This window comes from Ochotona curzoniae, unplaced genomic scaffold, assembly GCF_017591425.1.
Source record: "Ochotona curzoniae isolate NIBS_2020 unplaced genomic scaffold, NIBS_Ocur_1.0 contig_1482, whole genome shotgun sequence".
Lineage (NCBI taxonomy): Eukaryota > Metazoa > Chordata > Mammalia > Lagomorpha > Ochotonidae > Ochotona > Ochotona curzoniae.
In genome coordinates, this window is record NW_024465100.1 from 4,811,433 (window position 1) to 4,838,994 (window position 27,562).

The window sequence follows — 27,562 nt, forward strand, 5'->3', positions numbered from 1 at the left end:
TTCATTGTCACTGTTTTATTGTGATGCATCACCGACAATGTACCAGATATTGTCACTTGCTATCTGACATACCAAACATACACAAACAGTGAAGCAGGCTCAAGACTCTCACCCATCTTGGAAAACAAAGGAACCCGACGGTAACCTGTAAAGGCAATTCTATAATTAGAACAAGAAAAACAAATCGACCAATGATGAACCCAAGAGTGCTACTGAGAGGGAGCTCTCAGTCTCTGTCTCTATGCCCCTTGGAAAAATAAATAAAGTTAATCACTTGAAGTATGTCGTTGGCAGCACTACTTGAATGAACTAGCCAAAAGAGGTAACTACGCCACATTATGGCAATTGCCAAAAGAGTCAGGAAATAAGTTTCAGCCTACCACCCTCTTTTCAAGCAAGAAGACCATGTCGGTGATCTGCCCTTCTGGTGTGCATGGCTATTCATCGCTGGATAGAATCACGATCCATGTGAAGAAATGTGTATGTGCATTAGGTCAGTGCCATTAGTCTCCCTGTCAATCCTCGCTTTTTCCCCACTTTTCTCATGAAAATATGTTGACATAAATTCATGGCCAGACAACGTGCCCACAGGTAAAAATTCCTTCACATTCTACTTGTATGGCTAAACCTCTTTTACTTCTCAAAGTCTGTCTGTGATAAAGACAACTTGGATTTAAATGCTGATACAATCATCTCACTTTCAGGAACATACCTTTGTTCATGCAATGCACTGGTATGGTATACTGCCCGAGAAATTCATTTGCTGATATTAAACCTTGACTTTCAACAACAAAACGTACCATGGCCAGTTCTGGCACTTGGATAATGAATGTGAATGTTTCATTCCATCTTGGACTGAAAGCTGAAAGGCAAAGGAACAGATACAAAGAATCATAAACAATTTTTAGAAAAACAGACAGCAGCTGTTCTCCAAAATTTTCTTTGCAATGTAATAGCAGCTTGTGTTTTAGCACACTTAAATTTTTTAATATACCCAACCAAAGAAACAACGGTAACAATCTGAGGTGTTCACATTGCTAGGCAGGCCAAGTTCTTAAAATTTTCTCCGTATCATTTTATTGAATACACACAATGCCCCTCAGAGCTATTTCTATCCCATTTACCACTGGATACTGAAGAGAAAACTGAGTCACATATGTCATACAGCTTCCTTATAGTGTCACACACTTAAGCCAAGGCATTAAGGGACACAGCAGGAACTCAAAACCCAGGAGTCTGAGTTCAGTGGACAAATGCTGAATCATTATGCTAAATGACCAATGTGTCCTGACATTCCCTGAACCAAGAAACTGACACCCAAACAAGTAATATCATTTTTCCCTACTAGGTCATCTCATAGGAAGTCCTCCATACTGAGAAACTGATCTGCTTTACACTAAGTGCTCACTTCAAAGACCTAAGTTGCTGCATACTTACTGTCTCCTAAAAACACATATTGTGCCATAAAACTAATCCTTTTCAAATCAACAAATCTAAATCATGTCACAACAGGACCCAGATTATCAAAACTAGAGCATCAGATAATGCAAATGAAAAATCCATATCCAATAATATGCTCTGAGAGAGAGAAGTAAAACGTATTGCTTTTCATGTGCTAAGACAATATTTCACTAGCTATGTCAATAATATTTCAGGAGCATTGATGAATTTATGACTAATCACACTCTGTATTCTCTGTGGTGCACCAGTAGACACAAGCATACATATACCACACAGTAATCCCACCACATGCTATGTCCATGGAAATATTAAACTAATTGGCTTATACTGGAAATAATGAGTGTATAACTTTGACCTAAAAGGAAGAATGAAGACATAGGGTACAGAGGTGGATTCAGACCCTGCCATTTATCTGTGGACAGTGCAAACATCCACAGGAAATTCTTATATGGATTTATTCTTCCTCCAACCTATTGCATTTCATAAACAATTTCTGCCTCTCTTCTGTAGGCATCCGACTACCATTCACCCACTCATTTTTGCACACACATCTGCACACAGAGAATCATGTATTCATTATGTTTGGAGCTGTGAGGATTTGAATCAAGGATGGAGGAAAAAAATAAAGAAGTTACTAAAAGTTTCCTTATATTGCAATTACTGTTTCCTGACATGGCCATTAAAAATGTGCTTTCAACTCTAAGAGCTACCAGCTAAGGCAATAAGCCATCACAAATGAGTGTCCCACTGACAACATGGAATAAATCAGCAAAACCTCCCACATCGTTTTTTCCAGGCCATCTCTACTAGAGGCCATATTCAGGGGAATACAAGGAAAACAGACAGACATCTTACTAAGAATGATTACGCCAGAGGAAAATACTAATAAAACCACTGGCTCCTCCGCTAGTGCCATTTAATCTGCAGTGTATTTCCAGACTCTGAAATTAAGTCTACCATCCATTCAAACAAGATTCCAGAATCAAGAATCAGTTCCAAGGGTCATCCCCAGATGATCCTGAGCAGAAGTCAATGCAGGATCCCATCATTTTCTAACTTCCTTAGAATTGTCAACCACAGAAGTAATGACAACTCCAGCCTGCATTACTGAAAGAGAACCTTTCCAAAGTCGTTTCTCTCCAATCCCACATTTTCCCTCTGGAAAAATGGAGTGAGTTATGAATCTAACTATGGCTTCACTGAATTTTATTATATCCTTAACCTGAGACAGAAGCCATAAACCTTTGATCTAAAATAATTCAAGGAGGTAGAAATTTGTCATATGCTGTGTCACACTGAATACGGAGGTTAGAAACCAAGTATATTTGCAGCTGTCAAAATGTCACTCTTAATTCAGTAACATGGAGAGGGGTGGATACCAGGAAAAGGAGCAAAAGAGAAAAACCAAAATTTTGCAGGTCATATTAATTTTTGTGTGTATAATCTGAAAACCCACCTAACAACCTTACCAGTATCAAATTGCTTTTAAAGCATAAAACATTTCAGTCCTCTTGAGCACAATGAAGATTCTATAATGCGGCTTGTAAGTTTTCCAACAGTAAGTCTTAATGCAAGCGCTATGCTATTTACTGGGAGCTCACCATTTTTTTTAATGACACGAGTCTGCTGTTTCACCTGATCGTTTGGAACACCAAACACTTCTAGAATCACCAGGGCATCAGCCTTGTTAGTGGAGGAGCTGCTCAGAGGCAACTGGATCCCACTGATGATCTGTACACACAAGTACGAGAACGCAGCAGAGGATTAAACAGCATCACCACTGAATTTACAAATACACCAAATGAATTTCAAAAGCAACAATAGACTCTTGTTAGTTCTTACACAACTGAAGTTGAAAAACAATGAAAGTTGTAAAGTTTAAGTCTTTCGTCTTTAAGTCTCAGTAGGTAAGTGTCAAAACATCTAAAACCATCCCATTTGGCAGAAATGTGATTACACTAGAATCTACAGTGCCCCATGTTTGTGATTCATTAACAAATATTTCTATTTTAAAGACACTGTGACGATCACTTCTTGCTATCATATATGCTGTTATTTTGATAACATCTACTATTTTTAAATTCATATTATATACAGCAAAAAATCCAAACATGAACACTACTCAAATATAATAAAACATCACTATATAAAAGTAAATTGTTGATATTCATAATATTAACGTATATTATCAAGTTTATATAACAATGAAAGAAGGTAAAGTAAGTTACTTATCTTACCCTTATTGTAAGAGTAATTGGAGCAGATTCACTTATTTTATGGGGGTTAAACTGTGAGTTAATATCTCTCAGGAACTGGGGTTTCAGAACATATCCAGAACAACCATTATCCGAAAACCTCCCATTTTGCAGGTCCATAGGTAAACCAGGAGTCTGAAAATTCAAGGCCACTGGAAGAAAAAATGGCATTATCATAAAATCGGAAGATAGTTTAAGAAACAGCTGAACAATTGACTGAAATCTACTCATGGAATAATTAAATGTTCTCTTACAAAAATATCATTAGCTTAATAGTTGTTGAATTTTATACATCTTCCTCCTGACACACTTGAGTTCATGTATACTGGTGAGTTGCCATGTTTAATCTATAAGCTAAATTACAAAGTTTCAGTAGAGAAAGCAAGATAGCACACAGTATTAATTACAGGATAGACAATGTCTATGTTAGTTGCCATTCAAGAAATGTAAGAATAGAGAAAACAACTAATTCAGATTGAGGGCATAAAGCTATCAATCATATTCTAATCACCAAGAGGTGTAGTCACCCCTTTGGAAAGACATGAGGAATACACAGACAAATCATTGTTAAGTAACTGAATACAGGCTATTAAACAGTAGCCGTGCACAAAACCACCTTCACTCTCTACCCCAAACACCTGCCACCTCCCACTTGGCCCCTTAAGCCAATAGGCCTTCCCCAACTCAGAGAAAGCAGAGTTAACACCTGGAATGTTCTGACTGGCTACTTCCAGTGCTCCGCAAGCTGTTCCATTTGGAATAGCATCCTGGTGAGACTCAATCATAGAGCTATCACTGCCATTCACTTTCCAAGGCTATGAATACAGACGTCCATGTGACATATAAGTGATAAAAGTTATTTGATCTGAAGATGTCTTAAGCACAACTTTCAAAGCATGCGGCTTGATCTTTAATGTTCCCTGACACCCATTTGGGCTGCCTTCTTTCCCTCCACCACATGTGCCCACACTAACTCCTCATGAATTAACGTCCATGCCCCCAACCTCAGCTGAATGCATCCTCTCCAACCCATGTAGGAATAACCCAGCTTCAAGCCAATTTTGTGCCTTTAATGCCTCACCTTAAGGTCTAGGAATGTCTTTTCACTAATATCATCAATGTATAAAATATATTTATTTCATCTTACTTTTGCAAATCACACAATCTCCTATATAACATACCCATTTGACAACCTACATTCCAAAATTCTTGAGGATTAAAATTAGAAGAGTCCGCTCTCATTGCTTTGGGATATATTCTGGTAATGAACTTCCTGGTATGATAAATAAACTCACTGACTAAAATTTAAAAAAAAAATGAAACACATTGTAAAAGATATCAAATAACGTAGATAATCTACTATAAATATTACATAATTCTATAATGGTTTCCATAATGTTCACATTTATCAATCTGACATAGATATTTGTAATTTATGAAAATCAAGGAAGTTAGTTAGCAATAACGTACTGCTAACTAATACTAATTTAATTACAGAATTTAAGCACATTGATCATTCAGTTGAGAAAAAAAATGTATTAATTGACAGGATAATTTATATTTTTCCCATCAAAACTAATTGTATTTTGACATAACAATACATATTTTTAAAAGCCCAAATTCATTTCCAATACAAATGGAATATGTGCCTATTTTTGCTTTGATGTTCATCTTAATACATAATCACAAGTCAGTTATGTAAAGCTATGTTAGGCTAAATTAATTAGGTTGACCGTTTAAGGGAAAAAGTGCCTCAATTTATCCACTTCATCTCCTGATAATTCCACCCCAGCACCTTCCTCAGAAATTAATTCGTTCTGTTTATGTTCTGCCATTGAAAAACTCATTACTTTCCAATACTATAAATTACTTCAAATGCCTTTTTTCCTGAGGTAACAATGATACACTTGTCATACGCACATACAGACACATCCATGTATGTGTACACACATAGTCCACTTGAGTCTTCTTTATATGCCATATAAATAGCTTGAAATTCAAAACAGACACTCATTACAACTTGACACATATTGAGTTTTGTGTAAGATTCATCCGTCTCTTAGACTCTTTCTTTCACTAGACAGACTGTGCTCATACAACTATTATTTACTGATCTTAACATCTTTCAGGGATTGTAACTTAAACACTTTCTCTGAATCACAAGTACTTACCTTTCAATTTAGAGAGTTTTCGAGCACGAGTCTCCCCAATAGAATTGTTTTCATTAAACTGTTGATACAGCTTTGAATGTTGAAAGTTTCTGAACTTCTCAGACTTAGTATAAATGACAAGATCAGATAAGGCCAGAGCTATTTTTATCTTCCTGGTCTAAAAATAAAATGGAGTAATTTCACATTTCACACAGTTTTTTTTCCAAAACACATTTTCAAATGGACAATTTTACTCTTTGAATAGTACTACCTCCTCTAAACTTTTTGGATTTAAGATAACGTGATTGTTTTATGACTGTAATATTTAATATAATCTAGCCTCAATTTAAAAAATCCCAATTAATATAGTAAATATGGAGGACGGCAATGATGACCGCTTCCTTTTATCCCAAACATTGAAATTGATTCTTATGAACTTTGTAAATCTAGAAATTTTAGTCTGAGTAGGTATATTTCAGTTAGAGCTGAGCTAACAAATAACTTTTAAAATATAGCAGCCATTTGCTTTCATAACCCAGCATGTTTTCAATACACTTGATTAGATATTTCCCAAGTTTTGCTTTTGGAAGCTATCACATTTGCAGGATCAACCCATATGTTGCCAACATAAGGATCATGAAGACTGAGCCTAGCTAATCAACGATTTGCATCAATAAATTGGTTCAGGGACATATACACAAGAATATCATAATTAATCTATTCAACAATTCTGCTTGTTCTGCTGAAAACACATTCCACTGGATTTGAACCTGGAAGGACACTCAACTGGGTCTTCATAACAATACTGCTCCAACACAAAGAGCATGGGGCAAACGGTGTATAAAGAAGTTCCACTGACCATTTAAGACACTAAACCCAATTCATGCCTAAATTTAAATTCCCTTTCCCTGAACTTTGTCTATGTAGACCCATTTATTAATTCTCATTTTTTAAGACAGCTTCATTGGTTTGTGTCACACACACAACCTAATACATCTTCTTTCTTCATGCTGATGTGTATGCTTCAATCAACATTGATTTTCTTGTTTCTGCCTCTAGTTGAGGACAAAAAAAAAATTATGTCCTTTATCTTTTGTGCTTACATAATGTTCCAGTGGAGAACAGAGAATGTGTCAACTACAGCGCAAACAGCTACCATGGGAAAAGGGACAACCTTCAAATTGCCTTTTCCACTGTCAATTATGTCAAAATTAATTTTTAAATGATAGGCTAGCATTTTTTACAAAAGAAATGAAATGTTGTGTCTACATTTTCTTTATCATTTTCCACTAACAAAAAGAGTAGAAAACTTTTCAGTCACCTCGAAGATTTTCAGACTATGATCTCACCTTTCTTTTCTTGAAAAGAGTTACTCCAAGTAACACTTTCCCCTCTGAGTCCTTTTCCTGGGTGTATTTTGACACTGTCACGTACTGTGTCTCCGAGTCCTTGGACTCCTCCTCCTCTTCTTGATCCAGCTCCTCTTCTTCCCACTCTTCAACCTTACCACGTTTGTCAGTACCTTTCCTTTCACGGGTTTCCTGTAACGTTCCTATTTTCTTGTTTTTCACTAATATTTTGAATTTCAGTGCCTAAAGAAACAATTTAAGAGAAAATTATAATTACTAATTTACAGTAAGTTTACACTATCAAAGCCATTGAACAGTCTTTTATTAGTTTTGCAGTGAGCTATCCATAGAAGAAAGATTATTCTCTCCATATCCTTACACACATCTTAATAAAACATGAAGAATATGGTGGCACTGATTGCAATTTAGCAAAAAATAGTAAGCCTGGCATGACTGGACTAGCTATCTGTAATCTCTCTTATATTCCACAGTTAGTTTTGTTCCACCAATCTTAAACATACGAAAAATTACTCGTGTGTGTGTTAAAATACAAGCCTTGTTATTGAAGTTGCACTGTTACAAATTCTGGAAGTTATCACTCACCTCTATTCACCTTCAAAAAGTGTTACATAAGATCAGAAGTAACAACATCTATCGTAATGCCTAGCATTCCCTATAAATTAAAGATCTGTAAAGACGCTTCAAAGTTCAACCGGATCCCACAGATCATTATTTTCTAGATACTTCCTATCAAACCTAGAAGCATGGCACTATCTGTGACATTTGTTCTAAACCCAAGGCCCCCCAGCTCCACCATTTCACTTCAGCTATCTCTGCCATTTTCAATACTTCATATATTTCACAAAACCATGTGCCAGCTTTGATGTATACAAAAACCATCCTGAAATACATAGCATGAAGTTCTTTTCTTAAAGAAGTTTTGACTGGTTCCCCCTTTCATTGTCCTCAGAGACTAACTTGCATATCTCTATCACCTTGGGTCTTTTACTATAACCCTTAAATTATTCTCTAAGGGGGAAGCTGATCCAAGTACACTCGATAGCTATATGCACCCAATGTGTGATCAGAGTGTCTGGCTGAAAACACAAATTCTTAGGACCTGCTTCAAAACTAGCAAATCAGAATCTTGACATAGTAAGTCCCAGGTAGGCTGCTTTAGCAATCTGTAGGCTGTTGTTTCTCATACTGAAGACTGAATCTGTTAGAAGAAAGGAACTGACTCAGGTTGTCAAGTATTCACTGCAAAGCATCTCTTAGCATGGAGGCTAAAACATCAATGAGAACTATGGATGGAAATGCTGAAAAAAAGTTCGCATAGTGGGATCCAGACTTCTGCCCCCTTCTCAGCCTTTGCTCTGCAAAGCATACCCAAGTCCTACAGCTGTATACTGCCTTAAACTGCAGCTGTGAGATAAGACATACAATCAAATGTGGCTTTCCAAGAAATCACTGTGCATGATGCTTATCAAAATACAGTCACCTCAACACTCCTGGAAACATTCCTTAGACAGCACAAGTCTGAGGTCTCTAGAATTAGTTGCAACCAAACACTTCCACTGGATATGAACCCAGTTTCGTGGGTCAATGGGATAGCAATATTTTTGTTTTCTGTTTTTCCCTTATCATGAACTTAAATGATTACCTCTGGAGAAGGCAGTCTATCTGGAAAATCATCCAGTATATCAGACAGCAGGGAGTCTCCCAGAGTGTTCTGCAGGATGTCTGCCATCACTTCTTGCTGGTGAGGGGAGCAGTGATTCTCTAAGGAGAGCACCACTGGGTATTCGGATGTCTAAAACAAATCAACCATTCCTCTGGTCATTCACAAGAAATTTTAAATACTCATAAAGCAGTTCCTCTTAACACTCAGTGTCTTTTACATTTTGCTTCTAATATTCAGTACTTTGGCAAAATAACTAAGCGTGCCTTAAAATAAAAATATTTGTGTTTTGATGAAATAAGTACCAATAAATCTCAGTGTAATTATTAATATTTGCACAAAAGTATGGAAGACTGAGGCACCTGTCAGTGGCTATTTGCTAAAATAAATTACGGCATATCCCTACAAATGGAGGATATGGACTCATTATGAGGAAATAGAACTATACACCTGTATTCTGCTGTAGACAGTCTTATAAGGAAAAGCAAGTAGCCAAAAAATAACAGTCTCCATTTTTAGTGAATATGTGAATGGATAGATCAATAGGTATAAATATTTACATATTTTAAAATGCGAAAGAAAACCCTTACTAACACTGTTTGGGAGAAACGTTAACTTCCTGCTATTTCAGTTTTAAGTTCTACAATGAAAACAACTTTTTTAGAATGAAGGAAAAAGACAAAAATATTTCCAGCTTTTAAAAATCAAGAAGAACCCTTAAGTAACAGCAGCAGCTCTACAAAGGCACTGTCTGTCCCTTGTGATCGCTGAGAACAAAACTTCCTGTTGGAACTCACCCAACAACTGTGTTTCTGTTTTGCTTCCAACTGTCATCATTAGGCACACATTTGCCGCCTTGTGAGTGAGCCCAGGGACTCACTACACAATGCAATAACCGAAGCGTCACCATGCTCAGAGCAAGAGTTATGACATTCTAATGTATGTGAACATGTTTACTATGGTTTCTATAACAAATCGCCACTCCTGCAGTAATGCCAAACAACAGAAATGTGTTCTCTAGTAGTTCATCAAGAGGTCAGCAAGACCACATCTCCTCTAGGGAGCCTGGGGCGGGGAAATCTGCTCCCTGCCTCTGGCAGTAGTTGGTGATTCCCATGGGTCCCTACAACCTTGTGTCTCTTTCCCTGATGTGTCAAATCGCTCTCCCTCCTCCTTACAAGGATGCACCCATCATGGCATCTGGAGTATACCTTAATGATACAAATCAATCTCCTTGCTCACAGACAGGACCCTAACTTTTCTTCTGCTGAGACTCACACACACACAGCAACACAGGCACTTTCCAGGGATAAGGATTTAATATTTTTGATGGGCCCTTATTTAACTCATTGCAATGTCCTCAACTACACTGATTCGCTCTAGCCTAAACAGTGGAAAGCTTTTCCTAAAACAGGTGATTTTGAGACTCCGCCATGCGATACCATAATGCAGACTCTGTAAAGTCCCAATTCCCCTTCACAGCAAAGTTCATTTTTTATCATTGTCCTCCTTGATCAGATCCAAAGTAGATGTTGAGGCATTTGCTCCTGATAAATCCAAAAATTTTTGCAGTCTACTTTCTGACCACAGGCTGTTTTAAGGCTCACTGAAGAGTCAGATTAGTGGGAAGATTTGGCAAAATGATCCACTTATAATATTGGTATCTTATCTATTTGTTTCCAGTAAGTTACATGCACTATTAGGTAGACACAAGTTTCTTTCCTAATAGTTATCAACATATTTTCACTTCACCTTTTACTCATTTTCCTCGTACTGGAAAGGCAGAGAGAGAGAGATTGGAGAGAAATCATTTTCCAAATAGCTACATCAGCTCAGTGTGGGATAGGCAGAAGCTGGAAAAACGGAGCTCCATCTGCGTCCATATGGGCGACCAGACTCAAGACCTTGAACCATTGCAGCTGCCTTCTCGGTGTACATCAGCAATAAGCTAGACTCCAACAGAGGAGCCAGAATGTGGCGACATTCTGATGTGGGATGCAGGTAGCCCATGCAGTGAATGAGCCACACATCAAATGCTCGTCCCTATCAAATCTATCTAATTTCCTTTCCTCTCATTTTCCAAATTAATTATGCCTTCAGGAAGTCAAAGCTTCAGTCGTATCTCTGCTGCAAAACTGAATTGTCTTGTTCAATTCAGAAGTCTCTTACTGAAAGCCTATTTTTATTCTTACCTCTTGCTCATTTTTTCAAATAAATTTCATTGCATATTTTAAATATATGCAATATAAAGTTGTGGGATACACATGCAGATGGCAAAGAAGCCTTACAATGAAGCAAAATGACATCTATCATTTAATGCTTTCCTGGCAAGACCAGTCAAAATTCAATTAATCATAAGTCCTATCAAAAAAAGGTACTTCAAAAAGGGTACTTTCATGGGAAGTGGAATTCAAAGGTTTTTGGTTTGGGATGTTTTGGGGGTTTGCTTTGGTTTTTGTTTTGGTGCAGTGGAGGGCTTTGTCACATAGCAAGTTCAACTACTCATATAGGTACTGGCCCAAATCTTGGCTATTCCATTTTTGATCCAACTCCCTACCAATGTGCCTGGGAAAGCAGCAGAGCACGATTCAAGTGTTCGTTCCCTGGTACCCACGTCAGAGATCCAGAAGAATCTCTTGGTTCCAGCCTCTGAACAGCCAGTGGCTGTTGTGGTCATTTGGTGAGTGAACCAGCGGATGGAAGATCTCTTTCCCTCTGCCAATCTGCCTTTCGAATAACTAAATCTTTTTTTAAAATATTTTTTGTGAAAAACATTTTAAGTTCATGTATAGCATTTTTATAATACATTTCAATAAATTTTGGAAGCCCTTCATATAAACAATTTTATTGCCAAAAGTCCTCATATTGTTCACTGCATCTTGAAGTTTTCTGTCTTTACAATGTGTTGACACAATTGTAAGAACTTTAATTTTGTTTAAATGAGGTTTAGTATATACAAACTGTTTAAGTTCTTAGCAAGTTTTAATTAAATCACTTGCAATTATACTATGAGTGTACCACAGTCTAATTACTTAAGATGGAAATCAAATGTATCAGGGAACTTCAAAATACTAGTGACAAAACGGAATCTAAAGTGATGTGGATTTTCCATGAATCTTTGAATACTTTTCCAGTTAAGTTTATGAACATAATTCAAATTGTCTAAAAGTACATAAATAGCTACACTGCAAATGGCCTCTATACTTATCCCAAACTCCTTAAACAAAAATATACCCAATTAATAGACCAGAATGAGTAAGCTGAACTTAGTTCTAGCAACAAATAGATATTTGAATCAGTAACTGTAATAAATTATTTAAAAATCTAACTCCTGATTATTCTCTACAAATGACATCCAAAGATAATGAAAATTGTCATTAACAGATATTAAAAGAGTTAGCTATTCGTTAAAAAAATAAATAAATACTTACCATTATTAGATTACTGATTCTCAAATAGCTTTTGGCCATAATCCGTAGGATGAAATACGTTTTGCACTGTAATATTCATGCAAATGCACATATGTATATGTGCATAATTAGACAAAAAGTTCCATGAACCCACATATGTCTTACTGATACTCACTCCTAAGAAATCTGCCTTTCAATTAATACTACATGGATTTTCATTTCTACCACTGGAACATAACCTAGGCATGAAATATTACTGAACTAAGAACAGTCCAAATATTACAGGATTTTGAAGCAACTATAACTAAGACATACACATACCACAAATGCATATTTCTGTATTGACTGGATAACAGTTTTAAAAAGCAGCTTGCTGGTGAGTGTATAACCGTGGTACACGACAGGCTCATCTTGCGATCCGTCCCAGCAGTCAATTTCCAGACAGCGGCATCCTTTTACAAGGGCACTGGCAAAATTTACCAAAAGACAGTATCATTCCTGAACTATGAAAAAACACACAGCATGTTGGAAAAATATTTTAAAGACACTATGATTTTCCAATAACTACATCAAACCCTGATAGGATAATTTTGTGTCTCTTAAAAACTTAAGACATTCAAAGAGCATAACAGACTACTTGTATAATACTGCACAGTGTCTGTTTTTTCAAGGTCAAATATTTGGCTTTCATTGTTGTCCATTCAAAAGTTGCTTTACAATATTAAAAAAAAGAAATGCTTTCCTGTACAACTGTAGCTGTCAAAACTGCCTTTCTGGTCCAAACAATTTTGTTTACGCTGGCCTCCACTGTCAAAAGTGGTATCAATGAGATGATGTTGACTGCCATTCTCAGAATCATAGAATGTTTTCATTTGGTTATATCAAGTTTTGGGGAATGGAACATGATGCAAGATGGGATTGGATAAAAGAGAAAGAAAGTCTTGGTAACACTTGTTCCCTAGGGAAAATGTTGCAAAAATCTAGTGGAAGATAGAAGGCCTCCTGGCTTCGAGAGCCATTTTATACGTGGCCATCACCAATTCAACTCTAAGTAAGACTTGAAGAAAATTAAAATTTAAGAGAATAAAACCTTGGACACCTGCTGATCTATGTCTGTCTGAGTCAGCATATCACAGGAAAAAGTGTGAACTGACTGCCACATAACACACCAAGTTTACAACTTCATCAGAAGTGAAGAAAATAGGATTTCACCTTCTGCTAATATCTAAAACCAGATTTGATTTTTCACCTATCAAGTAAATCTCAGTTTCTTGACCTAGACATAAAGGGTCATAAATCAGTTGTATGTACTACTGGGTTTAAATGAATTCTCAGGGTTTTTACTGCAGGGAAGCAGAGAAAAGATGTTTTATCAACACACATGCTTTGACCGACACTGTGTTGACTGGCTCTGATTGCGTGAAGACCTTTCACTGACTTTATAACAATGAATGTACAAATGGACGTGTCTCAAAATCTTCCTAGCCAACCTTGGACAGATCATTACATGCTATCCTGAAAACAGGTCGCTTTTTGCCCATGCATCACTAAAATTTATTGATTTATATTAAAGATTTTGTGACTGATTCCTCTAAGGGCATACATAGTTTGAGTCCCAGCTGCTCCGCTTCTGATTCAGTTCCCAGTCAATGTCCTGAGAAAAACAGTGGAAGAGAGCTCAAGTGTTTGGGTCCCTATCACCCACACGGGACATCTGCATGAAACTCCTGGCTGCTGGCTTCAGCTTGGTCCTGGCCAAAGTGGTTATCTAATGAGTGAACCAATGGATGGAACATTCCTCTCTCTACCTCTGTTGCTAATATCAAAATAAATAAATAAAACTTAAAAAATGGTGATGCAGTATGCATTATGCTTCATGTATGTAAATTTTTACAGGCAAATCTATAAAAATCATCATTGTGGATGCCCAGTTACACTCTTTTCTGTATTTATATATTCTCTTTCCTTTGGCATTACTTTATGAAGTCTTGAAATTTATTTCAATCACATTTGATAAAATTAGCATGTTCTTGTTAGCTGCATTGTGGTAGGAAAAGCCATATTTTTCCTATAAATATCCAAATTATTCAGGAAACTTTAGAAGGGCCATTACCATTGAAAAGAGGTTAGGAGACAAGATCAGAGGAAACATATAAGACACCAATACAGACAAATTACATTGCAATTCCATGCAAAAAGATTAGATCTGTAAGACATATACTAATCATTTCTATCCCCTGTGAGTTTGGGTTACACGCATAGCCTTTACTCTGTTCTTTGCCTCTGACGCTCTTGGGAGTCTCCAGGCATTATAAAAACAGTAGATTTAGGGGACAGCACGGTGGCTCAATTGGCTAATCCTCCACCTGCAAGCGCCAGCATCTCATATGGGTGCCAGTCCATGTCCTGGGTGTTCTACTTCCCATCCAGCTTCCTGCTTATGGCCTGGGAAAGCGACAAAGAATGGCCCAAAGCCTTGGGACCCCCCTGGCTCTTGGCTTCAGATCAGCTTAGCCCTGATCATTGTGTCATTTGGGGAGTGAACCAAGAGTTGGAAGATCTTTCTCTGTCTCTCCTTCTCTCTGTAAATCTGCCATTCCAACACAAATAAAGAAACCTTTATATATATATATGTCATATGATATACAAATAATACATGTGTAATATATATTATATAATCATAGATGTGTATACTACTATATATGTATATAATGTACGGTATACATATAAGTATATAGTAATATACACACATATTATATGTATATATTAGATTTTAAAATCAAAACAGGAGCAGGCACTGTGGGGCTATTATTCAGGATGCCTCCCTTGCAGGCGTACCTCACAATGAGCCCTAGGTGCTGTTTTTCTGATTCAGATCATTGCCAACATGCACCCTGAGCGGCAGCAGATGACAGCCCAAGTACTGGTCACCCAGGACAGAGGTCCAGTTGGAGTTCCTCACTCCTGAATTCAGTCTGCCCATTCCTAACTATTACAGGCAAATGAGGGGTCAGCCCCCAGATGAAAAATCTTTCTCTCTCCCTCTCTGTCATACACATTTCAGGTAAATACAATTTTTATAGAAAACATTAAAAGAAATATAAATACCTTACATATCCCCAAAGGTCACTTGGTCCCACTAGTTGGTCAGATACCAAATATGTATTATGTGAAGTTGAAATAAAATAATCACTTAATGGTTGAGTCATATCTTGATAAACTTTTCTACACTCTGGCTTAAATAGTAGACAATCAGAAGAACCCATGTATCTTGTAAAACCTTCAAATGACATCTGGTGTACTTGTTTAACTGTAAAAAATAAATAAATAAATAAATAAATAAGAAGCCAACATGCATTATTTAACTATTGCTGTTTTTTCAATGTTTTAAGAATATATGCAATTGTATCTACCATAAAACAATGAACTTCTGCAACTTACACATCTAGATTAGAGTAATCCATGCCAAATCACATCACTCTAATACCCTTCTGGTTATTTCTCTCACTCAACTATATCCACTGATCTAGCTTTAAAACAGGCTTTCTCTGAGTTTTATTCTTCTTAAGAATGGGTTCTTGGCATATGTTTCTGTTCTTCTTTCTTTCGCTCAATTTTATTTTCTAAAATGTATTCTTATATTTGCATGTACTTATACATAATTCATTTCTAAAATGTATTCTTATATTTGCATGTAGTTAAACATAGTTCATTTGCATAATTCATTTGCTATATGGCTTTTCACTGTGTGAGTATATAATATTTATCAACTCCTTTTATTCTTCATGAACATTTAAGTGGTTTCCTGTGTGGGGCTATTACACATAATCCTGCTATGTACAACCAGTAGCTGTGTTTTGGCTATGTACCTATTTCTCTCAGGTGCATGCCTCTACATTTAATTACTGGGTCATTTTCATATGACCATCTTTAGTAAATCAATTATGAATGTATGTGCATATATATAGCAAAATTAAACATTTAAGCAGAACATCATCTCTGGAACCAGACAATATGGGTTTACATACATTTACTTTGTATATGACTTTGAACATGTTTGCTAATGCCTCCCTATGTGGGTAATAGGGTAAACAGACAACCTACCCTTGTATACTTACATATACCATCTTATTAGCTCTATCATTGTTAGCTGCTATTGCTATTGCTATAGCTGAGAGTTTGTTTTGGTTCAGACAGAAAGCACAACGTGAACAATCAGTTTAGACTACACTTTGATCCCCTTGAACTTGTCTGCAAGAACATGCCCTCCTCAGCGAAAACGATGGAGCAATGCACACAGACCCTGATGCACATGGAGAATATGGCAGCCCATTTGGCACCATAGCAGAAGAAAGAAAAGAGAGCAAATTGGACAAGCACCCCAGCCAAATGATAATAGCAAAAACCCGGATTAATGAAGACATGAGGTTGACTGTGTCAGCCAATGGACATTGAGAGGGCTACATAATCCTTGGATCAGCATGAAAATGACAGCATTTCAGAACTATCCAAACCACTTGGGCAGAACCCTCAGAACATGCACACACCATGACCCTGGGTGGATATCGAGTGAAGTTCTCCATCCTTGGGTCCTGGAATATTTGGGAACGTGGGTGCAGCTTTCCCTTTTTTCTCTCCCCAGTCCCCAGAAACAAGAAGAAGCAGCAAATTTGGAAATAATGACTTCATCCATTTCACCCTTTATCCTTTTTACCCTAATCAACTATGTAACTATCATGAGAAATAAAAATTTTTTAAATAATAATTATTTTTCAGGGATTTGCGTTAGAGAAGTAGAAACTCAAACATGGAAGGATAAAAATTTTTGTACTAGCATTTCTTATAGAAGGAAAATATGTGAGTGTGAAATAAATTACATGAATATTATATAAATCTAAGCAACCATCAAAAATAACGCGCCATAAAAGTATATAGTGACGTAAGCAAATGTCTAAGACATTATAAAATTGATCTTGTTTAGAAAACAAGAGCTAGAAGGAAATACATATAATTGTATAGGCATGTAAAACACCTATTCCAAAGCCACGTCAGTTTTATGTTATAAAAGCATACGATATAAAAGCATGAATTAATGTATCGTGTACTAAAAATGATCATTTATATTAGTTTATTCATGTCCCCCTGTGCAGTTAGCAATCCTGAGTTTGTACAGCTCTTTTGAACTGTTAATCATTACAGAAACACTTGTCACAACAGAATATAAATTCAACCCATTTTGTGTCCTTAATACCACCAGAGCAAGGTAGAGATTAATTTCATGGATTTTTTTTAATCTCACTTTGCATATATCACATACCAGTGTGGGTTAAGACAGAAGAACGAGGAAGCATTGGAGACTGTAAGAACATGATTCAAATTGGCCTCAGTAAGACTCCAGATTGATCAATACTCATGTAAACTAATTGTGTAATCTTGTCTGTGTATGAGAGCATGCTAGAAAGTTTGTAGAAAATCAGAATTAAAAGATAACTTTAAGCACAAAAACAATTCTGAAATCAACACATAGTTTTTCACTGTGTGTGCTTTCCATAACTTTTTGAAGAGCCCGCATGTGAGAGTATCTGAGACAGGTGAAGGCTCAAACGATGAAATGATCAATAGTGTTTCATTGAACTAAAATGCAATCACAATTTCCAGATGCCCCTGCCATAACTCAATATCCCTTTGAACCTTTCAATTTAACACCTGAAGCTCACAGCGCCAAACACAGCACCAGTGTAATATTCACTGTATCAGTGCCTCTGAAAGTGATCATCTATAAATATGTGACTTCTAGTCAAAAATTACATAGAGAGCTTGAGCCAACTCATATGTCAATTTACTATTCCTTCGAGAAAATAATGCTGAATTTGTCAAATGTGTTTAGTTAGTAACATGCTTGCTTTACATTCTGGTGTAAGCTCTTTATCCTGCTTTAAACTTGGAAAAGTTTAATGGTGCTGAGTGCAAACTTTTAACTAGCATTGCACTGAGTCATAAAATTGCAACCCTTGAAACCTCCCAGCATCCTTGCCTGGTAATAAGTCACGAATCCAAAGTCTTAGCTATGACCTACAAGATCTTACGTGAGGAGCTAGCCTTGTGGCTTTGAGGGGTTGGACCACTGCCTGCAAAGCTGGTAGCTCATATGGGCACTGGTTTAAACCCTGGCTACACCTGCAAATGCACCAGGAAAGCAGCAGAACACAGCCCAAATCCTTGGACACCACCACTCATGGCTCCTGGCTTTGGTCTGCCCCACCTGGCTGTTGTGGCCATTTGGGAAGTAAACCAAGATCTCACTCTCTGTCTTTCTCAGTCTCTCTCTCTCACTCACTCACTCCATCTTTCAAATAACTTAAACACAGGAAGGGGGGGGGACTTAAAAGGGAAAAAAACTGTATGATTTGATGTCTCTGTGCTCCTGTAAATTCTTCTCCCACTCATCCTCTAAGTTCTTTTTTTCTATATTTATTTATTTTTTAAATATATATTCTCCAATTCTAGCCCAAATGCTTCTCTTCCCTGGACCGCAGATGTTTCTACAGTTTTGCTGTTTACGCCTCAGCTTTATATCACACACTTAGGGAGAATTCTGATAGACACCCAGCCTGACTAAGATTTCCCGGGTCACCTACAATCCACTACCACTTTGGTTGAATTTTTTTTTTTTTTTGCCACAAATACCATATTCTCTCTGATCTACAGCATCTAATACACAAGACAAGAATATAAAACACATAACCCCTATATGTGAGATTACCATACCGTATACAGTGTCATCACTCCTGAATAACAATAGGATTTCCACTTTCATTTGCATTAGACTTTTACATTATGCTGTTCATTTTCTTTCTTTTCCTCCACTTGCTACGTCATGATGCAGCTATGTGTCATAAAGCTAAAGTGTAGCAGTAACATGAATGAGTATGCCACTGTAATAACGTGCAGAGGAGAATAACAAGAGAGGAGTATGAGCAGGAAGGAGGGGGGAATGGAAGCTCCTCTGGGTCTCTAATTGAGTATGTGAAAAATAGTAAATCTAGCCATTTATATAAATTAAAAATGGATAGTAAAAAAGGGAAAATAAGGATTTCAAAAGACTGTTAATGTGTAAGTTGGTGAAAGAATGTTTGGTTCTGCTAGAATCCATAATATTATATTGAACACTGGTAGCCCAAACTTACTCCAAGGGCAGAGCGTGTATTTCCATAGCTGGCATAGTTTGAGCTACAGCCAGTTAACTTGTCAGAGGCTGGATATTGTGCGTTAACCAGGTGTTTTGTGCAATATGTATGTGCTTTTCTGATTTATCTTAAAGTGAACATTAGATGAGAAAATTTAAATTGCTTCACCTATTGAAAAATGAATCAAAGATTACAAATTTGGTGGAAAAAAATCGTTATCCTAAACTGTCATTCCATTTAAACCAAATGACTAGGTGTTAACAAATACAGAAAAATCAAAAATCCTTTTAATATTTATAAAATGCTATATTTTAACCAGAAAAAAAATAGCTTTTGTAATATTTTCCTTTTAGGTTTGTTTTCATTTCATCAATTTTCATATGTTTTTAATAATTTAACATAAAATACGGAAGATTATTTTTAATGAGACCAAAGCACTTTCTTCTAGCAGGATGCACTACATTCTTTATCTTACCTTCACACCTAAACTCATCTCTGCGAAACTGACCTGTGCGGAAGCCCTGAATCACCTAACCGGAAAGACTGCTTTGGTCATACAGCTGCTGGCTAAAGAGTTACAGAGAGCCTATAAAATAATAAAGTATCCATACTTTGTACTTTTTCAGAACAAAGTTGATTCACTCAAACATCTGATTTTGCAAATCATAATTCATAAACTATTTTACAGGTAAATATCCTGATTTTAAAAAGTTGAAAGACAAACATACCTTCTTCAATGGGCTCATATTTTTCAATGATCTCATAGGCAATAGATTTACTCATATCAAAGACATATTGTTCTTGTACCAGAAACTGAACCAGATTATTTTCAAAGAGAATCTTTCGGTTTTCAGAATATGTATTGAAAATCTCAAGAATTTCTTCTCTGTGCGCAATAGTCCGATAAATTGCTCTAAATTCTTCTATGGTGATCCTTCCTTGCTTCAGTCTGTCATTATCCTACTAAAAAAAAATGACTGGTGAGCTCAAAGAGCGAGCATAAAAATACAGAAAACAAATGTTAGAATATTCATGCAATGTGCATATGTATATGTTTATATAGAGATGGCAATTTATACTTGACAGATGACAAAACATTAAATTCTTATTACAGAACAAAAAATACATGACTTCATAGAGTGATGTCAACATTGGATAAAAGTTAGTGTATTATCACTCTGCAAAATCAGTGGCCACAGTGGCTAAAGAAAGTGGGATTGAAGATGGGAACCCCAGGGTGTCTATCATGTCCCATTTTTGTACTCCACTCTACATTGCCCCCTTCTAAAATCCATAACAGGGTGTGTGCATTTCTAGGACCTTATGCAGTGTATGCCATCACTGCTGGAAGTCAATCAGACACCTTCAAGCCTGCTACCCATCTGCAGAAGCAGTGGCATTTCCATCACCGTGAATAAGTAAAGTTAACCACTGTGGGATTTGAGGCAGGGACAAGCAAGTGAGATTCTAAAAAGACAAGGAGGTAGATTGAGTTCAATTTATTAAAAGTAGTAGAACTAGTTTGAGGGTCTAAAAGAACCAGACTAACTCCCTCCAAAACACGTTAGCATGTCTAGTACATCACAAGCTAGAAGATAGGAGAAATTGCGGATGATGGGGCAGAAAATACGCAATTCAAGTAAGAGATGGTGAACCAACAATGCGGAATAAATGGCACTGACATTATGAAAGGAAAAGTTGCAGGAAGTCAGCACCTTAAAATTCCAGACTCACAATGAAGAAAGTTTATTAATACATGGGCAGAGGGAGTTAGAACAAATACAATAGCAGTATTCTAGGAGTATATCGCATACTGAGCAATGGAAGTTCAACTTAGAAGGAAGCTTAATATGAAAAACGCCATTTTTTTTTCTTAACAGCTTAACTTCCTCATTACATTCCAATCAGCCTCCAGACAGGCAGCATGTGTTAAAGGACAGTGCACTCAAGTGAAAAGCTGACAGCATTTCTAGACAGTCGAGGGAAACTCTTGATCTCATACTCCAAAGGGTGGGGGACTTGGCACAGACTGAACATCATACTGGACATAGAGGATGCTACCTATGTCTAATGTCAAATCCAATCTTAATGCTGCCAAAGTATTCATCGGAAAATACGTAATATTTCTCCACCCAAATAATGGCTGCTCTACAACAGTCATCTCTGACAACTTTTTTATGCTCTAAGGCCCCCTGACATGCACTGAACACCCACTGCTTCCCATTTTAAGGTCAAGTAAGAATACTTGCTCTACCACGGCATCTGGTATAAAACCCCAAGTTACACAGTTTCTTCTCAGATTCTCTGTTAGAATTATGTGTGTAATTTGTTATAACTTACTTACAAAGCAGCAATTTCTACTTTTCTTCTTCAACTTCAGAGATACCCGGTCCACTTTTTACAACTTATATTTTTTAACATTGTGACATAATGTTACAGATTTAATAACTCCAGCTAATCACTTGGTAAATATGAAGACTAAAGGTATGTCCAATAATAACGAATTTCCAAAATTAAGAGAAATACTGCTTTACTTTTAACAAACAACTGAAAGCATAACAGATTAGCCACATGTGTTGAAATGAGATGTAATAATTCTATAAAATATTTTAAGCACTATAAGTAAAATATTATTACAAGATAGTAAGATAAACACTTTCTAGTCAAATAATTTAAACAACTGAGAACTGCCATTCAAGTCAAGACTTAATAATAATTAATTTTATAAAAAGTAATTCAGAATATAGAGCCATGATCATCAAGTTATATATTCTTTATACAAATCCATGTGAGTCAAGAATCTCAACTTAGACCACTGGAATTTTTTTGTGACCAAAGTAAGATGCATTATGGCTCATTTTATATACTCCAGAAAAAGATACACTCCCTAAGTGTTGGAAAGATTAACGTAAGAATTGAAGCAAAAAGTGTTCAATGCTTAAAAAGCTTAATCTTTAGCTAACCAAAACATTCAATCAGCCAATACACTATTCCAAAACATTCTATTAAATCAAACCTTTGATGCCTATAAAGCAATTTAGCCTAAAGCAAAAAAGTATTTAGTAGAGGACCAAGAATTAAGATACCAGGTAATATAATATTATAATCATCAATCTTGCCTATAGAAAAAGCTAAGCTTTGTTTCTAAAGTATAAATGTTAATTTTAATGATGTGTTTGGATATTCTAAACAAATTCTGACCCTCTAATTTTTAAAATCAGTATTATTTTCATAACCACTTTGAAAAGATTTTTTTTAACAAACAGACCTACAGGCCTGTCTATATATAAAACATATAAACATCAAATAGCCCATTTCTGTGCACTTACTACTGTTGATTGAGTATACTACTGGGGTACAATAAAATGTTCAAGAAAATGGAATTAAAAGTTTATTTTGGCATGGATTTTAATAGTATCCATTTTCCATTACCATTCTTTGAAGATCTCTTGTAGGCATAAAATTTAAAATACTTTCTGCACAAAAATAAACAGTTTTTAATTCCACTTTCCATGAAACTTTTGAAATATCCTTATCTAAAAAATACTTTTAAATATGGCATGTATTTTATTCTGTCTCAGATCTATAGCAATTTGATAAAAATTTAAAATCTACATTTTACATTAGATGTAGATTTCAATATATTACCACTTCTATTTTGTGTTGAACATGATTTTCATCAAACCAGGAAGCTCATAGCTGTGTCTCCCTTTGGGGATATCGTTGGGAGGGAGATCCTGCTCCTGCAGATCTTTCCTAAGACCTGTGGGTCTTAGATGTGGTAGGCAATATGAATCCATTAAACACTGAAGGCTCACAGAGGTGTACACCACTCAGATTTACAGGAAAGCTGTGAAATACAATCTCCTGAGAAATACAGCCTTTCCTGGTTGAACCTCCTGTGTGTGGTTGATCAATTTGGGGGCTGACTCTTACTGGGATGTGGTTGTTAGTAGACAATTTTCTACAGGTCTCTTCTGGGTTTCCCCACTGCTTATCTGGAAGGTTAGCATTTCAAAGACGTTTGCACAGAAACAGCCTTTGTAAAGACAGCATAGGAGAAAACAGGCATGTTTGTAGCCCACTACAATAATGACATGAACAGCCTCTAAAAGGAAGATCAGCCAGTTTTACTGCCCATCATAAAAGATCTAGGTCACTAAGTTTGAGGTCCCTCTGTTGTAAGACAATCCACTGCCCATGTTCTCTAATGTTCTTCCTATCACATTTTGGGAACTAGGGTCGGAGAAATGGTAGCAGAAAAAAAAAAGCTAATACCATGGCCACAATTATCTTTCTGAGTGGGTAGTAAGCTGTGCCTTTTCTCTGACCCACAGCCTGCCTCCACCACCATTCATGATACTACATGAAGTTAATGTGTTGGCTTATAAGTAGGGTTAAACCCCAGAGGCTCTTAAAGATAACACTTTCTTTACCTGAATGCCCATTTTCAAAAAACAAAAGTGTAATCAGAATGGCTCTGTTCCCAACTATCCTAATTGGCCAGTCTCACATTCTTGCTTGATTATCTAAGAAATTGATCACCTTCCAGGCAGAAAACTCAGTTGAAACATTTGGTGTTTCTTTATTTGGAAAGCCAAGTTGTCTCTCCTGCTAGTTCTTGAAACAGAATTTTTGGCATGATCTATACTTCAGCTTAATCTTTCAGATTACTCCCTCTTTCTTGGTGAAATGGTTTTGGGTTTTTTTGTTTGTTTTGTTTCATTTTGAGAGGCAGAAAGATAGAGTGCTCAGCACACAGATTCATTCACCAGATGTCTGCAATGACCAGAGTGTCAAAGCTAAGAGACAAAAACTCAATCCAGTTCGGTGCGTTGGCTAAGACAGTAATATCTCAACCACTACTTCTGCATTCCAAATCTACATCACCAGAAACTAAAACGAGGAGCCAGAAATGGGCATAAAACTCAAGCATTCCAGTATGAAGTACAGGCATCTTAACCATGAGGCAAAATATCTGCTCTCTTTTTTGAGCCTTTGAACCATTTTATGGGGGATCTGATCGATGCCCTTTGCATCTGCTATGTTTTTGTTGTCAAATCAAAGAAAACATTGCCAAAATCAATGTCAAGAAATTCTGTCCTGCATTTTCTCCAAAGGACTTTATAATTTCACATGTAACATTTAAGCTTTTAATGAATTTTGAGCTGATTGTTGTGTTAGACACATGTCCTACTTATCTCTTGCTTCCAGGTACTAGTTTTTCTAACACCATTTATCCTTTGACTGTTGCATATTCTTGGTATCTCTATGAAAGATCAGTTGCCTGTACATGAGCAGACTGATCTCTCGGCTCTGTTCCATTCCATTGTGCTGTTTATATATCCATATCATACCACTTTAATTACTGCACATTTTAAACACATTTTGAAATCATAAATTGTGATATCTCCAACTGTGTTCTTTTCCAAGGTTATTCTGGCAAACCTGCACCAAATATTTTGCTCAAGAGAATTTTAAGATTTTTTCTATTTTTAAACACACACACACATACACACCTGTCACCAGCGAGTGGGAGGAGGAGGAGGACAGTCATTTGGCCTAGAGGTCAAGATATCATTGAGGTATCTAATGTCCCATGTGGAAGGGCATGACCAGCTCTGCTACCACTTCCAGTTCCCTGCTAATGCATATCTTGGGAAGCACTGGTGACATTTCAGGCAGGTTGGTCCCTACCACCCCAGTAGAAATATTCATGTTGAGTTCCCAGCTCCAAGGTTCAGTCCAGCCAAGCACCACACACTGTGGACACTTGGAAATGAACTGACAGTAGGGAGCACTCATTATATATTGCTCTTGCTGCCTCATAAACAAATAAGCAAAGAAACAAACAGATGCCATCGAGGTTTTGAAGGAGAGTGCAGTAAATCCTAAATCTGTAGATTATCTTGAAAAGTAGGGATATATTAAATGGAATTATCTTTCCACTTATTTGTGACTCATATATTTTTTTCTTCTTCAATGTTTTACAGTTTTCTGTTTAAGGTTGACTTTCCACAAGGGTTTCCTTGGTTACTTTTATGTCTAAGTGTTTTATTTTTTTACTAACACAAATGAAATTACTTTCTTGATTTTTTTGACAGTTCATTGCTGCTTTATACAAAAACAACTGCTTTTTTATATTGCTTTTGTATTCTGCTACCTTACTTAACATATTAACCCTAATAGCTTCTGGTACTCTATTTAGCGTAGCATTTTCCATCTATAACATCATGTCATCTGTAAACAATAACAACTTTTACTTCACCATTTTCATTATGCATGTCTTTTATTCTTTTTTCTTAAGTAATTGAGTTGGTTCAGATTTCCCCTACTATGCTGAATAGAGCTAGTAGTAGTGGTGGCCTTCCTTGCCTCATCCTATTCTTTGAAGAAAACCTTTCTGGCTTTTACCATTCAACATGATATTAACTGAGGGCTACTCAAGTATGGTCTTTTCTGTACTAAGATAAGTTGTATCCATATTTGAGGTGTGGAGCTCTTGCTTGTTTACTTCACATACACAGTTTAAACCACATGATACATTCCACCTCATCCTGGCACACCCCTACCCTCTCCCACTATTGTTCTAATTTTCACGATGCCATACTTTGAATTTTCTGTGTAGTCACAAGCTCAACCTTTCACTAAATGTAGGCTTCAATAGATGGTAAATAGAAAAATCACTGTTCCTCAAGAGTATAAATAGGGATATAAAAACTAATCAAATCCCAAAATGTTAATTTACCCATATATATACCACATTTTTTGCATTTCTTATGATTATGTGGTTTTTATTTTTTCATTATATTGATGTAGTAAATCACAATGATTAACTTCCATATGTTTAAGCAAACTTGCATGACAGAAAGAGATCCAATTTGCACATAGTAAATTATCTTTTTCAAGACCAACTGAAATCAGTTTGCTAATATTTTATCATGGATTTTGCATCTGTGTTTATCAGTGATATGGCCTATAGTTATCTTGTGGTGTCTTTGTTTAACTTTAGTATCTGGATGATAGTGGCCTTATAAACTGACATTGGAAATGTTCTCCCTTCCATTTTTTGAAAATATTTAAGGAGGAATGGTATTAAATGTTTAGTAGAATTCACCTGTGAAGCCACTTGGTCCTGCACTTTTCTTTATTAGGAAATATCATTTATTTGTGGGATTGCCAGCTAATTCAGTTTCCTTATTTGTTATTGAAATATTCAAGTATTCTAATCTTCTTAATTCACTCTTGGCAGTTACATGCTTGTACAAAGTTCTTTCTTCTTGGTATTCCAGTTATTACTAACAGGAACAATCTTTTATTTCCACTCTGTGGGACATGTTTCATTTCTAATCATAACTGAGTCTTCCTTTATATATACATACACACAAGCACACACACACGTGTGTGTGTGTGTGTATATATATGCGTGTATACACACACATATATACACACTTAGGGGTGTTGGGTTTTGCTATCTTTCAGAAAAAAAGAACAATTCTTCATTACACTGATTTCTTTTAGTTTCTCCTATTCCATGTATATCTGTGCCAGTCTTTATTATTCTCTTCCTTTGTTAACTGTGAACTTGGTTTCTTGTCCCATCCCTTTTGTAAACACCAGCATCCCATTTGTTTAGCATTTTATCACTTTCATTATTTTAAAAATTACAAAATCAATCCTATGTTTGCATGTTGTATTTCTATAAATTATATTCCTGTGTGCCCAGGAAATTTTTCCATGTGAAATTGTCTGATATTGTTTCAAATTTTATCAAAAACTTTTTACTTAAGTACTCTTCATTTGTTTAAAAGGGTCATTAACATAATTCATTTTATCCTTAAGAGACTAATTTTTTTATGTGTTTCTTTAGAAAGCATCTAAATAGCTACTAATATTACTTAAACTGATAGGGAGCAGAATAATACCATTCTCACCTGAAAAATGTGTTTCACATGAACATAATTGCATTGGATATCTAATTTTTCAAGCAGTTTATGAGTTTTTTCTAAGTTAATTTTTCCGCCTCTAAAGTCATCCTGAATCTTCGACAAAAACCATGTAGAAAGCAT

General features: G+C 36.2%; 1 protein-coding gene across 2 annotated transcripts; it reads right to left on the minus strand.

The window, feature by feature from the left end:
* Window positions 1-27,562, minus strand: PLCZ1 (phospholipase C zeta 1). 2 transcript variants are annotated; one of them, XM_040968317.1, is made up of 13 exons: window positions 27,428-27,562; window positions 20,222-20,453; window positions 15,415-15,616; window positions 12,628-12,772; window positions 8,879-9,028; window positions 7,369-7,458; window positions 7,216-7,272; window positions 5,888-6,044; window positions 4,898-5,014; window positions 3,699-3,868; window positions 3,063-3,192; window positions 713-862; window positions 1-145 (listed from the first exon to the last, which is right to left on the minus strand). In XM_040968317.1, the coding sequence occupies exons 1-13, from the start codon at window positions 27,560-27,562 to the stop codon at window positions 60-62; spliced, it is 1,821 nt and encodes a 606-aa protein (XP_040824251.1). In that variant the 3' UTR covers window positions 1-59. The 2 variants fall into 2 exon arrangements, with proteins under 2 accessions (XP_040824251.1, XP_040824259.1); XM_040968325.1 differs by lacking the exons at window positions 12,628-12,772; window positions 15,415-15,616; window positions 20,222-20,453.

Coding starts and splice junctions, on each gene's coding strand:
- PLCZ1 (XM_040968317.1), bottom strand. CDS start 27,562: ATGCTTTCTACATGGTTTTTGTCGAAGATTCAGGATGACTTTAGAGGC. Junction 12,773..15,414: donor GACCTTTGGGGATATGTAAG/GTATTTATATTT, acceptor AAATTTTGCCAG/TGCCCTTGTAAAAGGATGCC. Junction 9,029..12,627: donor TACAGAAATATGCATTTGTG/GTATGTGTATGT, acceptor GATTTGTTTTAG/ACATCCGAATACCCAGTGGT.